We start from the raw sequence: 19,581 nt of genomic DNA, 5'->3' as shown, positions 1-19,581 counted from the left end.
GTTACTGATCCTCTCTTCTTGCCAAGAGACCTGCAAAAGTAAACAGCAGTGCAGCTCAAAAGCCATCCATCTCCATGGCTTCTCTTGGAACTACTGAGGATGAAAAGAATTTCTAAGTGGTTCCTCTCCTTTCATGGGAGTTTCGCTTCCTCTCCCTTTTCTCTTATACAAAGGTATCAGTCAAATTTCGCCATTAACAATATTGCCTTTGCCTTTCATTTCTTCCCCCATTTAGCAAGAGCTTAAGCTTGTGAGTAGCCTCCAAACTGCTTTGCCTAAATAAAGCCTCACACATGACAAAGCTTGGTTGGTGTGGTTTCTGAGAACCTTTCAAATACCACTGCCCTTTAAATCTAAGTTTGCCCATGACAGAGAATGACCTTACAGTCCACATACATTTCTGTCTAAGACAACTAATACTAATTTTTTTATGCTATTTCCCACCTTAAGTTTTAGGAAGAAAAAGCAAAGTGTGTTGACTAAAGAAAATTTTGTTTCATTTACATTATTACTGAGACTTGCAAAAAGCAAATACACTTCAAGTTTTTAAACACCAGCACACACATTCTTTTGTATTCAAGACAAATCTCAGAAATCACTATGCATTCGCTTCTGCTTGTGATTCCTAGGCCACACCATGCCAGAGAAAACCTCTTATTGATCACTTTTGAAATTATATTTCTCAGCATAAATGCTTGAATAATTGACTGAATAAAATGATGCTAAACCTCTATGGGAACAGTTTCATTACAGAAGATGCTTTATAGTTTATTTGTGAATGTGTTACTGATTAATAGCCTGCCTCGGAAGAAGTACTGGTGATTATCTTCAGATTTTGTATCTCCACTTTATGAGTTCTCAAAGGGGACATAATCTATATTGAAATAATAATATTCTAACATGTTTCAATTATTTCAAAGTATAAATTTAAGTGCTTGTGCTCAGAAGCCTACAAAAAAGAATCTTCTAAAAAATCTAATTCCTAGATTTTGAGAATTTCTGAGCTATTATATATTATAATCTGTAATATATATTATTATATAATTAGAATGACATATATTACAATTTGAGTAATATTTCTAATAATTATTGAAAAAATCCACAATCTACTGTAGTGTTAAGAACTTGTAAACTTCCATGGAGCATTAGGACTAAAATTTTTTCTCTTAGCTTATGCTTATTTTTCAGGGCTCCAACAGGAATAACAACAGTTGGAGAAACTGAATTTTCAAAGACAAATATATCAAGCCCTTATTATGCCAGAACTGCTATTCTACTGCAAGAAATGGCTATGGAAATCCTTAAAACACAATTGTGCTGTGCACACAGTCGTGTTCCTTTGTAAATTGGTGGCCAAGGTTTGTCACAGCTTCCTCACAAAGGGTTTCTCTTTCACAACTTTCAACAAATTCCATGAGTAGCACAAGGCATTTCGCATTCCACAGGTGTTATTAGGTCTTTATAAGTGAAACATCATGGTTTTACTCTCCTCCATTTGTTGGTCACACAAGACCTCTTCCAAATTCAGATGTACATTTTCAGCACACTGAGGAAACCCACATGCTGAGGATATATTCAGCCATTAAAAAACCCCCACCACACTTCTCTTCCAGCTGCAGGAAAACCTCAGCTGTAGGAAGACACAAGCAAGCAATGCTGAAATTTTGCATTCATTAAATACAGCAGGCCCAGGGTTTCACTCAAACAAAACTCACCCCCACTCAATATATTTGAACATTGAAACAGTTAAGGTTGATCATGAGCAAAGTGCAATGAACATCTCACAAGGCAAATTAATGTGAAATATTTGAGCTGAAGCTTTAGCTACGGATCCCAGAAGAGGGGGAAAAAAAATTATGTGGCAAGCAAGGAAAAGCTGCATTACCCAAGAACAGAGGGGCACAGGTTCTGTTAGTGTCTCTAGGATGTGACACATTTTGAGGACAAATCCTATGACAGTGAGGGACACAAGTACCACAGAGTCAGTGCATTCCTTCCCCTCCTGCCACACTACACCATCCAACCTGTCAAGTGGTCCTGGGTTTTGGCAACACAGGAAAACTTCAAGATAAAAAAATAATGAACAACAGTTTTACAATGCACTTCAGTCACCATACAGTTGAACAGATGTACAGATGCACTTGTATTTATATTTTCTGTAAAAGTTAAACAGCTTGTTCCCATTAGTACCACAATTTTTCCATCACTGCAGTGTACTTCTTTCAGCAGAGCAAGAGCAAATAACTCATTTACTGTGGGCTGCTGCTAATGTCAAATCATGCAGCTCTGTTACCAAGTCACACACAGCAACAAAATCAATCCTTGCAGTCCCTTGGACAATTTTTGTCTACTGTTTATCAAGGATAGCTGGTAGGATCAATATCCAGCAATATTCACTAACGCAGAACCTGAAGCAAGACACACTTGGGTTATCAGCATGCTTTTGTTGCTGAAGTTTCATGTCTGTGTGTACAAACAGAAAATATTGAAGTTTTTCAGTTTGAAACTCTCTATTTAACCTCAGCTGGCTTCCTTCTTCCACTATCAAAGCAGGTTTCCATTCAATGCACACCTCAGTATCAGAGCAAAGAACAGCAATTGCCAACATTAATTCAGTTTGCAAACAATAAGCTTTATATTTATGCATAATTTATTTAGGTGCAGTTAGAAAATCAAGGCTCTGATTTGAATTTTTACAGTGAAATATTCTGGAAACCAAGTTACAGTGACTATTGCAAGGGTCTTTATTTGCTCCAAATGATGCAAGTATGACATGACAAGAATATGCAAGCAACTTTTATTCATTTATTATCACTGGAATTTCCTTACTATGTAGAGCCAAATGTAAAGGGGTTTTTTTTTGTTCTTTAAATCCTTACTTTTGTACCCCCCTTCCAGCTTTTTAATCAGACTTTTTGTGTTACAATTTATCCAGCTGAACAATCTGCAGATGGCTGTATATTAAGTGAAAGGGTTGGCCGGGAGCTACAATGTGACTTTTTACAGCATTGAGATTTTTCTGGCTGTTAACTCAGGCAGTTATTGAAGACAGGTGCCCTCGGATGCTTATTTAATTCCTAACACTTTGTTGCAGAAAAACCCAAAAAACTGAAGTCAGTAACTAACTTAAATATCCACATTTTTAAGGCACTGAAAAGAAAATGCAAAAATGCTACAATGAAAAAATCCAAACAAATGAAAACAAAACAAATAAACCCCAAACCAGAAAGGGCCATCAAAACAACTTAAAAGTATTGAAAAAAAGGTGAAATTACTGAACACAGCCAAGTCACACCTCTCCGGATTGGTGCAACTCACTAAAAATTCATCCTTCTGACAGTAAGTAATACCCCATCCATACCACAGTTCACCATCCCTCATTTACCTCCTATTTCAGCCAAGCAACAATGCTATTTTTAATTTACACTCATTGCAAGCCATAAGGACAAAATATTTTCCTGCGTGCAAGTGGAAAAGGTACAAATGAAAGAGAGACACAGCCTGAAATAGCTTGGCACATGACCTGCCATTTAGAAATTAAAACCAGGATATAGGAACATAAAAGTGCTGCCAGTAGCATCTGCAATGTCACTTCAGAACAGAGAGTAATTTAAGTTTTCATCTACTGTAAACATTTTTTTTCTAATGTATACAGGCTCAGACTTTTTCCATCTGCTAGCAGCTATATGTGGTTAAACATTCAGAAGCTTTGAACAGGTCATTATCAATTACTTTTCTATACTCTTACCTACAGATTTGCTGTCATGCACAACTTCTATTTTTTTTCCTCATCCTTATTCTTGGATTGCACTAAAAACATCTATTTAGCAGTTCCACCTAAGAGCTGAATCTGGAATTGACAAATCACAATTCGACTTTATCCGTATTGAGAATTGAAAGTTAAAATACATGTTGAGTGTTCACAGATGATGTGCAGCCTGATATAGGCTGAAGAGGAGGTCTTTCAGTGGATAGAAAACCATATCACCAATAATCACAAAGGTTTCGAGTACTATCATTGAAATGGTGAAATCTAAAGCTCTGCAGACTCACAAATTATGTAAAATAAGCTGTCATTGCTCAAGCACAAGAAAAAAGTGTAAAGACCTTTCAGAGCAGTCACAGAGTTGAGAATCTGTTATAAATTTCATTAAACATATGGCTGCTTACTTGGAAAAAAATTAGTATTATTTAATTTTTTTAACTGACCAGTAAGTCACAGATGCTATTAAAAAAACCAATGAATTAAAAGACAGCTATTTAAATTATCTCCATAAGAGACCAAAGCAGAGATGATTGTGATTGCCCTATTCTGCAACAGAGACAAAACAGTCAGTGGATCCTCTTAGTCCTTCACTCACTCAGCCTCTGACAAATTCCTGTCTCTGGCTCTCCAAAAGGAGTTGGCAGGAAACAGAAATTTGGAATTTTACACCCTATATCTTAAGGATCTACTGCAACACAAGTGAACAGCCCCAACTCTGCTGCAGGAAGGTTTTCCCTTAAAAAGAAAAGTTTTAGCCACAGAAAATTTTGTATTTAATCTCATTTTGTCCTTTTTTTTGTAGTCAAAACCTTTCTATGCTTTTCCTTTAAAGATGCTGCCTTCAGTGCCTGGTAAAGATTAGATCTCCTGAGCAAATAAACATGTGGAAGAAAAACCAAAAGGAACCTTACACACTACTGTATCTCTACAACTCTGAAACTTGCAGTTCCAAAGTACTTTATTCCCCCCTTTTCCCGTTTTGATGCCAGCATACAGGTAACAGAAGCATGACTGTAACATGAACTGCTTGGTTTCCCAATAACAAAGCCACACTACAGGTACATAAATGAGGAGGGGATTAGTTAGTATCTGAAAAATGAGAATAGTTTCTAATTGGATCAGATGGAAGGGCTGAAGAACATAAAGATAGGATTTCTACTTCAGCAGCCTAACACGGAAACATTACCACAAATTCAGGTGATAAATAATGGAAAGAATTAATTTGTTCAATTAAAAACTCCATGTGTTCAGGCATTAGTATCCCTGGGAAGTGTTGTTCAGTCAACTCAAGGTCAGAGGATTTGAATTTTACATTTTCACTTCTTAGTCTATTTGTCTCAATTAAAATAAACCAGGTGAGTCTGTCAGTGCCTGTTGTTTTACATTTTTAACACTTAATATTGCTTCAACTATACCATATTTACCCCGCTTTGGAAGTGGTGGCTTCCTGAGAGTACTCCTTATGAAGAATCAACTTTTTATGGCTAGCGAAATACACTTTCACACTCTGATTGGTTAAGACTAAAGTAAAATCTGAAATTACTATAATAATTAGTATTTGCTATATATAATTGAATTTTTCTTTGCAATTAATTCCTAACCTTGAGTAATTCAGATAATTTTTGGTAAATCATTAAAAAGTCAAACTTCAGTTAACAATCATCCAATTATTTCTGTATCATGCCCAAACAGAAGTGAACCATTATGATTAAGTTTGCGGAGTGCTCCTTGTCATGATTGTTTGTTCCTATGTAAAAAAACCCACCATGAAGTCCTGATATGGCCTGTATATATTATATACTTGTTAAATTTAGCACAACTCTTGTCTTGGGCTGACATTCAGAGAACACAGAGTACTGAACATGCCACTTTTAATTGTTGTTTACCGGAATCATGTGCAGCATCTCCTCCTTCTAAGCTGCAACTTGGTAATGGGGCTGGTGTCAATGCATTAGCAAAAGCCAGCAGTTCATGTCAGAGCAATTTCTGATTAGCATTGCCAAATTATTGGTTCTAATTTATTCATTAATGCCTAAAGAAACAGAATAACATGGGAATGATGCTGCTATTTCAGGATTTTGAGTGGAAAAAACTTGAAAAGTAGATTCAAATCAAAGACTCACAGATTGTTTACATAATAAATTTAGAGAAGATTGGTATATTCGAGGTTATCCCATTCAAAAACGTACAGAACACAAATACCTGAGAATCTCTTGCAGTCAATGCCACTTTCCCCCACTGACTCCAGAAAAGGAAGACAGTCCCAAATTAGCAAAAAATTCCCTGTTAATATTCCTCTGAGCTAACTAGACACATTGGGGTATACATTTAACAAGTAAGGATATTTTAATCCAGTTGGGAATTCTTCTCAGACACTTTGGCTCTGAAATGATGCTTTTAAAAGAAAATAGAATGCATAGAGAATACTGAGAGATCCAGAGAGACAGAGAGATGCATAAACCCAATTGAAATAACTGAAGTGTTGCCAGTTAGGGAAGCAGGTAAAGCAGATTTAGGCAGCTGAAAATAACTTATGATTTTTAACAGCAGTAGTAAAACTGACCAAAGGTGGTTTTTTAGCCCCATTCTTGCTGCTTTGCAAAACAATGAGCAGTGACAAAGGCAGAATATCCTTCCTTATGCCATTCTGTATTTTGTGAAGAGAGACTCTATTTCCACAAATACCAAAATAGAATATTATTCTTGAAATTCTGTGAGAGATAAGCCATATTTGCCATGAAGGGCTTATTCCTCACTGAGCCACAGGCTGGGGTATAAAAAGTTTGACACCATTTCTAAGTAGAAAAAATATATTCAACTATTACCAAGTATTGCCCACCACCCAATTATTTGTCAGAATAGACTTCAAAATAAAAAATTATTATTTGGACTGTTATTTTCATGCACAAGAAAGGTTCTCTCCCAAGTATGTCAGATTATGCCTGCACAAAGCACTGACAGAATGGTGCAAAATACTTTCAAGACTTAGATTTGCAATTCCAGCAGAGGAATGGGAGGGACAGAAGGGATTTGGGGGAAGGACCCAAAAGACATGAAAATTTTATAAATATATATCAGGTCTTATCAGGCTAATATAGAGAGGCTTCTACTTCTTCCCCCATCTAGTCCCCAGCTTGCTGCTTCTCTGAAAACAAGCTCAATGTAAATTTTAAAAACTTACCCTCAGACAGTTAGTAAAGTTCAGGTATTTTTTGATTTAATGGGTATTAAAAAGTTAGCTCAGGATTTACTGACAAGCAATGACTCTTTTAAACTCTGAATGTTATTCATGTCTCAGCCAAGAAGTAAAGTCTCAAAAAGAACATTACGGCTGTCTGAAAGATGCCCATCAACACACATCTGTATCATGGTTCAGTTCACAACACTCAGCAGTCACACTGAAAAAATCCCATTGTACAAATGCATTGCCAGCTCTCCATGTGTCCACCTCCACTACCAGCTTTAGCACAAATGTAGCCACCCTGACATAACCCTTCCACTCATGGTTTATACACTGCAGAGCAGGAACTACTGAAATTAAATTGTGCCCTTTGGTTATGAAAGCATCTCAAGCAGTTGGGCTTACCTTGGGCATGACATTCAAAAAGCAATGCAAAACAAATGTACTCTGAAAAACTGTCAGAAAAAAATAACACAAATATTTAGATTCACTGTAGAAGATTAAATGGACAACACCAACCTATGAAAGTTACTTCAAAACACGTGGAAGCTCTATTAGATTGGAATTTTCTAAAATAGTAATTTGTAATTCTTAGGGCAAATAGTTAAAAATACGCAAAAACTTGTGGCTTTGGGTACTCCATTTCATTTAGAAGGTACCTGGTTCAGCAGATCAAGCTGCCAATTGAACAAACCAGTGGAGTCAATGTACTGCACAAAACATTTCTGGCAGACTTTGGCTGCTAGCTATATTGCTCATGTACAGATCTAGGGTATGACTCACTTGCATAATGGACAGGAATTCATTCAGCATTAAAGTTTCAGAGAAAATCCTTATCCCATTAAGAGAGAAACCTTTTGACCTTATGTACAAAATTATGCTGGCTTCCAATAATGGCATTGTCAACATGGTATCTTTGCAATGAATGTATTTTGATAATTAATGCCAGCAAGATCAGACAACAAAGTGAATTTCATTTTCTGATTACAGTGCATAGCGCTTTTAATGCTCTCTATTATCCAAGGTTGCTATGCAGCTTGTGTTAACACCATCCAATCTGAGAAACTCTTGAGGAAAATAGCAGTCATTTGTGGAAGGGATGCATGTGGACTCTCCCTCTCCCTTTTTGCTACGAAGCAAATGTTGGATCCCAGCAGACAGCCTCAGCAGCCACTGAGATTTCATTCTTTACAACCACCACTACAGAAAAAAGCACCTTATTCTCAAGTCATTTTGAAACTATTATGGACAGTGCAAGAGAATACACAAAGTACATATGACAGTATAGGACTTCTCCTAAAAATTAAAAAAAAATGAAAAATTGAACAATGTTTTCTTACCATGGCAGGAACCATCCAGTTCTTCATATCCCACACTGCAGATGCATCGTCCCAGAGGCACCAGCCAATCCCCATCTGCCCCGCAGTACAACTTTGGGGTGTCCCGTTCCTCAGCACTCTTCACACAGGAGCCCCGCACTTCCACCAGTGAGGAAGAATCCACCCTTGGAATGGTGTCAGGGAACATGGCCAAATTACGGACCGTGAAAGGGCACTTCTTGTAATAGACACGGACTGACACCAAAGCAATGCATGCTCCAATGTCCTGAAAAGCAAGATAAAATCCCTTCTTGTTTATGGGCCCAACTTCACGAACTTCGGTGTTGAGTTTGAGGATGCGGTCGCCCAAGTCCATCTGGGTAAAGCTCTCATCAGCAGCTATAGTATCAATTTTAGTGTACTGGTTTGGCTTGAATTTTACTCCATGAGGCTCATCTGACTCCATGTAGTAGAGATTGAAGGTTTCCTTGCAGGTCCCCAGCACCCACGGAATGCTGTTGCAGTCCCTCAGGGTGAACTTCATCTCCACGTAGATTTTCTGCGCAGCGTCGCGAGAGACCCAGTTGGTTTGCAGCCAGTTGTTCTGGTTGGGTTCCATCACATTGCACACCTGGTAAGTATGAATGGGACGGTTGTGTTCATCCATTTCAGTTATGGCATCCCACTGGAAAGGAAACAAAAGTGTTTGAAAACCAGGAAAAATATGTATCGGGCATATGCATACACACATGCCCCATGTATATGCATCTATGGCTTAATTATGAAATTAATTACTTCAAGTTTAGTGGAATGACAGTAGTTAAGAGAAGATAACTACAGAACACTACACAAGTTTTATTTCAGAAACTCCACAGTGATTCTATATAATAATGATGTTTCTATTAATAGAAAGATTAAAAAATGACTGGGGCCTAGCAGAAATAGAGGCTGTGTTTATATTTTTATATATATATATATTCATATATTTTATATCAAAGGCTCACCAAATGCTTATTACATAATCAGATACTCCAAGATATTACTAACATCCCAAAAATAGCTTCAGTATATCTGAATCAACTTTCTACTAAGCAGTCATAATATCAATGTAGCACTAGAGAGAGGTTTTCTTATCAAAACACAGAACTATTTATAGTTCTGTATCCAAAAATATTGCACCAGAAGTTTTAGCTTGGCTTTTAGATGTACTGTTCCATCAGGGTACAAGCAGCAGAAAACAAACAAAACAAGAACCAAAACCAACCAACCAACATTAAAGTCACATTAAAAGAACACATCATGTGCTGTATTCTCCAGAGGTCTCAAAAAGAAAAAACGAACCAAAAAACCCACCAAACATCTCCCCACCACACCAAACAGAATTAAAGAGTAGGTAGGTGGTTTAAAAACCATAGTTTTTAAAATACAGAACAACCTTCCAAACTGGCATAGGCCATCTTAAAGCAAGCCTCATCATGCTACTGTCTCAAAATTATTAAGGAAGAAAAAAAAAAATATCCAAAATATCCTCCTCTTACCAGGAGATTCTCTTCAGAAATATTTATATATTCACTCTGAATCAGTATCTCAATTTGAACTTAGAAATTAAAGCCCTAAAGTTAGCTGTTAACCACACAATTAATACCATAAACCTATTTTTCTGTAGGAAAGTAAAGGCTCAGCACTTAAATAAGTGGTTTCAAAGAATAAAACAAAATGGATTGATCAAACATGGTCAGTGCTTTAGTTCATTCAAAGCAGATCTCTCATGCTGTGTGCCTGGGCCTTTCCACTGTGCTCCCACATAGCCTGCTGACATCTCCTATTTCAGATGAATTCCTCTTTGGGCAAGAAAAATGTTTAAAATGTGCAAAATTGTATAATAGAACCAGTAGTCTAACCATCCCACATCTAAAATACTTGGAAAAAGGTTAACACTGAGCATCTCAACCAAGCCCCTGCACTGGGCCATGCTGGGTAAGGTACGGTTCTAAATACAGCACACGCCCCTAGGTACAGTCCTAGATACTGAGTGCTATCAAGGTGACTTCCACCTCCCCCAAAATGTCACTTTCCGTGACTGAGAAGTCTGACAGAACTCACTCTGTGATAGTCTCTGACATGGACACAGTCTCCCTGCATGAAATACAATCTGCTTTTACTTTTACCTGAGTTTTGCATTTCTCTTCTGATAAAAACAGTCAGAAAAGGCAACAGTTGAATTCAGTGCAGCCAACAAAAAGCTAAACAATTTATCAAACCCACACTGGTTTTATTTTGGGTGTATGTCATATTATAGCTCTTATTTAATCCAGTTACAAGTTCTTATAAACAGTTGTGAAAAGCTTCAAAACCAAATGAGCAGAAGCATCTCACTGGTGATGTTTGCATAGGGATGTGATGCTCCCCCAAAAATCCCTGACCTGATAGGCACAAAAGCTGGCAGGAGTTGTCTGGCTTAGTCAAGCTGACAGTTCAGACCTCCTTCAAACTTCAGCCGTCCCAATGTGCTGCTTTACTTTCAAAAACTTTTGATTACAGTCCTTTCAGATAAGGAAAACCTCTGCTAATGTTGACAGAAGCAGCAGCATAAAGCTAATTCTTACACCTGGAGTTCTAGGATTTTTGGGAAAGACATGATAGAAACATGGTTTGGAGGAAGGACTTCAAAATTCTATTAAAAAGCAACAGCATGGCTAAGAGGCTACATTTTACATAAAGCAGGAGTAAGTCACTAAAATAGAAGAACATACAACTTGAAGATTGGTAGAGAGAAGATTCCAAGATACTAAACACATCCAGGTACAAAATATCAGATTAGGCTACAAACAAACCACACTGGGATTTTAGTTAAAGTCTCAGCTGTTTCCGTATCTCTACAAGCTACTTCACAAGCCCCGTTTTGTTTTCAAACTTCACTAACATCCAACAGCTGTACAACGAACACGATTAAGAGCAAATTATGTAACTTTAATCTGTGTTAGCTATGTAATACTGAAATCTATTTTCATTGATTCCAATTTTTTTAAATTCTATTTTAAACCAAAACACTGGAGACTTAAAATTAGCAAGAGCCATTTAGTACACATCAGTACTGAAAGCTGTTCCAATTAACAGGGGTAGCTATATCAAGGAATTCAAACTGTCTATTTCCTAATGAGCTGATATCGAGGCAAACTTCACATGTAGAGAAAGACACCTCTCCCACAAGCTGTCACTCCGATTGATGGATTAACACTGGGTTCTTCATCTCAGGTAACAGTTACTGAGGCACCAAGCCCAGCAGCAGTTTGGTAACCTGGGATGGCAGTTTTAGAATCTTGCACACCTCATTTTAAGAGAAAAGGGGGGTGTGGGGACACTGGTTACTTAAGCCCATACCTTCACTCACCAATTTATGGGAGGAACCACCTGCTCTTACAAATTTTACTCCATTTATATGCTAAGCAAGAAAGTTCCCTCCCCTTTCTCCTTATCATTTTACTCAAAGGATAACTCTCTAAAAATGAAGGGTTCTGCATCTACATATACCTAACCAGTGTCCCTTAGCTCACCTCTAAATAAGAAAAGGTTGTGGCAAACTTAACATCAACATATTTGGATATCTGGCACACAATGGCACCCCTGGGTAAAATATTCTACACAAATCATTTGTTGTTGAGCAAAGCATGGGGATAAGCACTGGCTTTCCATGCAGAGAACTGATGGAAGAAGTTGTGCCTGAAAATACCATGGGATGGGAAACTAGGGGACAAAACCTGCTGTCTTCAGCCATTCCACATTTTACTACCTGCTAAGAAGACACAACTGTTTAGGCAAATCCTCAGTGGTAATAAGTCTTATTTCTTATCTGGCAACAAAAGGAAGGTTTCCACTCTAAACTGAGGAACAAAATATACAAGGTTCATGGTAGACTTGGCTTCAGCAAGAGAGGTAATTTCAGAAATGGAGTTGTCAGCTACTTCTTACACATAAACATAGGCTGACATTTGAAAATTCAGTGAACCTGAACTGTAGAAGTGCAATATTCTGACATATATATCCCCTCATTTCCCACACTCACTTGAGACAGTTCAGGTCACTGTTGAAGTCAATCCTGTTAAAAGGGATGGACTGTGTTTGTCATACAGAAACGCTACTGTCCTGAAAAACAGTCTGAAGAAAGTTGCAAGTGTGTCCACACAGCTCATGTACCCAAAAACAATTAAATAAACATTTCCTTACTTCTCACATCCAGTGAGGATAAAAAGAATGCACACAGTGTTTTCTCCAAACTGATCCTTTTTTTTTTTTTTGTTACCCCACTAAATGGTTTACTACTTATTTAGGTCATCCCAGATCTCAGCTGGGAGTCACCTAATGAAATCTACACATGTAGAACACACTCAGCTGTTCACTCCTGACAATCTTATAGGTCCCATTTCCATGGAAACAAGCTGAACAGTAAAAATAAAGGGAGTTTTAGAAGTTTTTAAAAATTCCCTAATACTAATCTCCAGTGAGATGATCTTCATAAAAATGAGATCAGAAAGGTCTAAACGAGGAAACACCAGAAGAGGACCTGCACTTGGTATGCACAGCTGCCATCTGACATGCACATTTACACATCTTGCTGCTGTAGTGACATTCAGGCAAAACCACCTACACACTACGTAACTACAGAACTGCAGAAAAAACAACTTATCTCAAATGAACATACCTAGGAAATGAAATTTTTAAGGCACAGGTGGCATTTAAGATGACATTGAAAACAGCAAGACTAAAGAATATTTAAAAGAACTACAGAATTGCTGTAAGTTGAAGGTATCAAGCTGTATTTCCCCCCATTCCCACTAGCTCATTTTTCTTTGCCTTCGCTTTTCCCAAAATCTACAATTCTGTATGTGAAAACAGGTGCTCAGACCCCCACAGACAAGTGATAACACTGAACTCACAAAATGGGCCTCTTTAAACGGAAAAAAAAACCAGACAAAATTCCCCAGCTATTTGTATGTGTCTTAGCAAGTACCAGTTGATGTAGCTAACAAAATAAAACAGCAATTGAACTACTTATGTTCTTATATTTAAAATTGAGGTGACAAAGTTGCTTAGGGAATGAATAGCAACACATAGCACACTTTTATTAGCTCTGTAGAACTAAAATGACAATTCACAATGCAGGTTTAGAGGAAAATGTGACATCTGTTTGCTACATAGACACAGAATATGAGAGTAGAGGGCAAACCCCTCAATCTGTGGAAGTAAACATGATTAAAAGGAAACAACAAAATCAGAATTGAACAAATAAGGAATACTTAGAGCAATATAAACAAGAGAATACAGAAGAGAAAGTTGTTCATGCACTCAAAATAGAAATCCAAAAGTGACTCATGTTCTGTTATTTACATGAAGCACTGAACAACTGAGATGAGCTGCTCCAGGTGATCCAGCTCTGCTCTGAAAACTCTTCTGGTTCATATAAATGTTTTCTACAGGCAAGCAAGACCAAGATTTGGTGAGATTTGGGGGATGAACCATGGAATTCAAGCGAAACCAACTTCAGATACATGAAACAATCGACTCTCACTTGGGGATTAGCCAGCATAGGACTTTGGGATCAGTAGGGAAAATAAGACAGCCCTGCTCCAGCTTTTGGAGAGTGAATTGTCTCTGTTCCAGAAGGAAAGGGCATCAGAGGTCTTGAACAAAACTTTGTGCACCTACTAGAAAAGATCAGTATGACAAGTAACATATTTACATCTCAAAATACATACTTGGATGTAGGGCTCAGGCTAGTGAGGCAATCAATTTATTTGACTGACCAAAATTTAGGCAGGAATATGATAATGCACCAGTGAAAACGTTACCCACAGAATGATGTTCCTACTGTTGGGGTATGGCAGAGAAATTATAAAACAGAACACAGAGAGAATAATACATCATTCCTTCCATAACAGATTATTAAAAAGTACATTCAAAAAAGAGATGTACAGAAAAATGTGAAGAAAACCCAAAAGAATTCATACATATATGCATACATATGAAGGCTGTTTATTATAAACTGAAATATAATTGAAACCAGCCATTACTATATAAAATACCTTTGTTGCCAGCACTCTTGGAACAAGACCATTGTTTCCCTGAACGAATTATTGACTACAAAAGACTCAATGACTTGCACCAAGGATCTGCAAGGACAGTGTGCCATGCTGTAATTTGCTTTTTAAATGAGAGACACTAGTAAAACCTCACAATTCAGTGGTGAAAAGTGCTGCTGATCACCTTTCCAGGGGCATCTTATCCCTTTTGTAATGCAACACTTCCAATGGATTCAGAACTGAGTGGAAAGTGAGAGCAGAAAGTCTACACCCTTTCAAGATACTACAGCTCACTACACTTAACCCTGCTGTGTGCCCTTCAAAGATCTGCCAGTGCACTGTCCCTGGTACCTGTGACAGAGGCCTGCTCTGCTGGCCTCTGTCTTACAAAAGAAATAATAATAAAAAATACATAACCCAGTGGTTTTACGGGTATCTGCTACCAGAATAAAGCTGTGTCTAGCTAATAACAATAGTTGTGTGGTACATTTGGCTGCCAGCAGCTGCAGAACCTGATGTGATAAAACACAGAATAATGCTGATGCTGGGAGGGCAAGGGGAACAAGAGCCCAGCAATCCTCACTTGGCTGAGTGAGATTTACGGGATTAACCAAGAATACCTGAAGAAGGAATGTGACAGCTCTAAACATCAACACACATGTGCTGAAACACAGGGGTCTGCTGTGGAATAACAGACATGTTAGAAGCAAGTTTAGTCACTCAACAGAACCATAGACTAGCTTGGGTTGAACAGGACTTAAAGATGATCCATGGGCAGGGACACCTCCCACTAAACCAGATTGCTCAGAGTTCCATCCAACCTGGCCTTGAGCACTTCCAGGGTTGGGGCACCCACAACTTCTCTTCCTAATCACCCTCACAGGAAATCCAGTCTAAACCTGCCCTGTTCCAGTTTAAAGTCATTCCCCCTGTCCTATCGCTACATTATTAAATGTAGTAGTAAATTAGTAAATATGATCAGTAAATGAAGTATGTCATGACTTAAAATACATAAGTGTAAATGCTTATACTTCCTTATAATTGGAATAAGACAAACAAGGACTAAGAAATAAATTACAACTACAAAATAACTAAATCAAATTGTAGGTATAATCCAATCAAGCTCCAACAAGCATTAGCTGTTTATCAGCAGAAGACAAATTTGCTGCTGTGTTGCTTTGTTTCCTAAATATGGGGAGCTGCAGCAATCCTGGATCTGTCCTTCCCAGCACCTCGTACACTCAGTAACTGGAGCAGAATGTTACAACACCGCTCAGTGAAGCCACTGGGTACTTTGGTAATGCTGCACAGTAGCTGGCTGCATCAGCTATGTGGCCTGGGGGACCTTGCTGGATCTCCAAAATAGCACAGATAATGTTGTGGTGAATGTTCCTGTGTCCTCAGGTATTTAGAAGCACAGAAAAACAGTCTGAAGGAAGCTTTAAGAAAAAAAAAAAAAAAAAAACCAACAAAAACCACCCCAAACAACAAACCCTGAGCAATCTGTACATTTCTAGTTTAGGAATTTCTACCAATTCAGAGTTTGCCTGTTAATCTTATTCAGGTGTTTGTGACCAGCCCTGTGGTGTCACATCACCACTGCATTGGCTCTGACTCACCAAGCCCCTGGGTACCCAAGCAAGTCCACAAACTCCCCTCCTGCCAGACCTGCACTTCCCATGAACTCCAACCCTGCCAATTGGTCTGGCCTGCTGGGAAGCCGCAACATCATCAGGGCAGGCAGAGATACTTGGTAGATTTTCTCAGCCCTCAGTTTAAGAGCTGACCTTGTCTGCCCCAGGATTTAATGCACATACTGAGTCAAATGCCTGCTTTTACCACTTAAACCCTTCAAAAATTGTGCATTGCATCACATCACAAATCTGACTTGAATGCACAAGTTTCCAAATATTAGTTCTGTTTTACTTGCTTTCCCACCTTTGGATCTACAATTCTGACATCTGAAACTCCCCTTCAGCAGCAGGAAGATTTTTTTGCCTTTACCATTCCAAGCAGTAGAGTTTTAAGTGAATAGCACAGAATTCCAGCACACCAGTGGTCCTGGCTATGTGCACCCACAAAGAAGGCTGTGACTCAGAGCTTCCCATTTTCATTTCCTCAAGTCACTCTGGGGAAAAAAGCATTTCAATACCACCGATGGCAGAAATTGTATAAACACCTTATGAAGTTCCAGGTTTTCCCACTAAAAAGCAAAGGATCTCAGGGTTTTTTTTTATGTGAGCACTGGCATATTTAAATTCCTGCAATTAGCAAGCAGTCAATGAGGTTAATATGGATGAAGTGAAACCCAGAATATCTGTCCACTTCTTCCATCTTTCCCCATTTTTTCTTAAGCCTACTTTCTTTAAAAAGAACAAAAAATCCTGCCTTTTCTACTTCTTGAGTTCATGCTACTCCATCAGTGGTTCTAATTGAAACTATACAAATGGAAACAATTAAAAATAATAATTACACAAAGCAGCTATGTAAGGCTTTTCATCTGTGGAGTGCTTTATAAACACTAACACGTTAATTCAGGCTAAGACATAAAACTAAAGAAGCAAAACTAAAGATATGAAGAGGAAGGTGAAGTGACAGATCAGTGATTTTTGCCAGCATGCTGTGTATCAGTAATGAGGAGCTGTATCAGTGTGGATGCCTTAATCTGACACTACCCACAGGAGCTGAACTGATGGCACTGCAAAGCTCCCCTGCAGCACAACTCTTCCTTTAAGTATTTACTAATGGGCTCCTTCAGAACCACTCCCCAGTCCTCTCCGGCTGTTGTGCTGCCAGGTGAAGTGGAGCCCATACCTGTGGCACATATCTGGCTGAATTACCTGTTACCAAACTGCTGATGGAGAATTGAACACTTGAATCTTTCATAAATCACCTCCAGCCTCCCACCAGCATCCTAACAAGTGTTATCACTATCTACAAATAAATTCATGACTTCATTTTTTCTCAAGCTACTTATCCCTTCCAGGCAGAGGATCAAAAGGGGGTAAAACCAAGATTAGAGCTATGTGACTAATTAAAGGCAAAAACTTATATTTATTGGCTCGCAAGGGATCATGTTGATATACTCCAGTGAAAGCCAAAAGCAATGCTATCATATCCTGCCATTTAACTGAGCCTAAAACCTCTGGAAATAAAATCTGAGAGGTGAACAGAAGAACCAATTATTACAAGTGGAGCAAGCTGAATAACATCAGTAGCAGCTCAGTTTATTTGCATGTAAATTCATAAGCTTATGTATTCCAGCTACATGCATTACAACCTTACTAATTTTCTAGGTTAAACAGAGCCATGCCTAAAGTCTCTGCAGAATAACTTCTATTACAGGTTGCAAACATCCTTAACAAAGTGTCCAAGTGCGCTGAGAAATGAATACATAAAAATGAGAAGCCTACAGTATTTTTAAAAGGGAAAAAAAAAGCTATCCATATGAACCTTATATACAATCTGTGAACTCAAGGCAGGAACAGAAGGGGAAAAAAAAGGGGACAGAAAAGAGAACAATTACCAGTGTTTTCCTGTAAGTCAGTTTGTTCATCCTTCCTATTTAATTACTTATTTACTGAGGACTTGTAAAGTAGCATTGTCTCCTCAGGGAGCTGAGGCTCAGTCATACTTGTTAAAATTTCCTGGAATAACTTGCTGCCCCTTCCCCAGTGCTCCTTCCTTTCCTCCCATTTCTGAGTGCACAAATGGAGGGAGCATCAAGCTCTTAATTATCTTACACTATAAATAAGCTGGCATTAAACCCACTCCATTCACTACAGTCAAGGAGTGCATCATCAAAACAAACTCTCAGACATCTCCTCATTTCTACACTGTCCTGCATGTGAAAAGCAAAGATGTCAACTATGATAACTCCCATGCTCTTTCAGCCTCCCTCATATCATTACTCAACTTTTCAGTTACATTAAAAACAAAGTAATTTTGTAAATCAACTTCTAGCAGAGCTAATGAGAGAAAGGAGAAAATTTTATTTGACTATATTTCAGTTTATTTGGTAGGTAGGCCAGGATATCTTATGCAGATTTGCAATCCCTTTAGGTTCACCCAAATTAGGAAAGAGCTAAAAGGTATTACTTTAATGAAGAACTTCTTATGACCAGACTTTGAGAGCTTCAGGAAGTACATTTTTCCATAGGCCTGCTGTTCAAGTTTCTGAAGGAAAATAACCTATGGAGTTGTGGAGAGAGTTATACATTTGCTTGCTCTATTTTCAGTTCACAGTTTTCTTAGAACACCACAATCTCCCCAAGATATGTAGAACAAGTTCTGACTTTCCAAAATGATCTTGTTTTTAACACAAAGCAACACAAACATGTGGGCACTCTGAGCTCAGAGCACGTCCTGATCAAGGAGATACCCAAACATATGTTGATCATTTTTAGCTTAATTTAGTGCTTAATTATTTTCTTTTACCTTTTGGAATCAAGCATAATTATCCTTTTATTTTTGAGATACTGCAGCTGCAAGAGCAGCACCAGACTTCGGTGTTTAAGCATAGTAAGACTTTTTGCACCCAACTGAAACCTAGAACTTTATTTGGAACCTACTGTAGATAAAAATCACTGCAGCTGGTGAGGGGCAGTCATGGAACATCAACAAGAGGTCAAATTAGATGTCAGGTTCTTTTGTAGTTTACCAAAAGATTACACCTTGCACATTTATCTTCCAGAACTTTCTCTGTTGTCACAACCAACTTGACCCTAGGAGAGCAATGCTTTATTAAGTTACAGCTGAACACAATTGTTGAGATGTTGGTCCAATGCCTCTAGTTAATATATCACCTGCCAGCAGGATGTCCTTTTAAAGGAAAAGCCATTTATGTTTGTCATTTCAGAGCAGTAAAAAGAAAAAGATTTCTTGGCATATGTCCTCACAGGGCATTTTTTTCATGAAGGACACTACAAGTTTGGTTTTTTTTTTTTTTAACCAAACAGTGCTACATCTCTGAAGGTCTTCACATATTTATTTAAAATAGTCCCATGACTTTCTGGTCTACGTATGAAACACTGAAAAAAGCTTTCATAAATTTGGATTTATATAATTGAAAAAACGCACACCAAAAGGAATCCATAGTTAAAGAATGTTACTAAATCTTTAACCTCTTTTCTGTAGAATGAACTAAATTTTTGCTAAGAAACTGCTATTCTTTAGGGTTTTTGTGTTATTAAAATGATGCCTTTAACAGACCTCCCAGTTTTCTACAATGCAAATGTT

The 19,581-nt window shown here is 38.0% G+C and overlaps 1 protein-coding gene across 5 annotated transcripts in view; it reads right to left on the bottom strand.

Moving 5' to 3' along the window:
- Positions 1 to 19,581, bottom strand: part of LOC104689435 (ephrin type-A receptor 6) — a 388,920-nt gene that overhangs the window by 291,091 nt on the left and 78,248 nt on the right. For all 5 annotated transcript variants that reach the window (XM_039556188.1, XM_039556175.1, XM_039556185.1 and 2 more), the window contains exon 3: positions 8,288 to 8,951. In XM_039556188.1, coding sequence (XP_039412122.1) covers positions 8,288 to 8,951 — 664 coding nt within the window. The remainder of the gene's footprint in view (positions 1 to 8,287; positions 8,952 to 19,581) is intronic.

The sequence above is a fragment of the Corvus cornix genome, chromosome 1 (genome assembly GCF_000738735.6).
Source record: "Corvus cornix cornix isolate S_Up_H32 chromosome 1, ASM73873v5, whole genome shotgun sequence".
Taxonomy (NCBI): Eukaryota; Metazoa; Chordata; class Aves; order Passeriformes; family Corvidae; genus Corvus; species Corvus cornix.
This window is presented reverse-complemented; position numbering and strand designations above follow the sequence as displayed.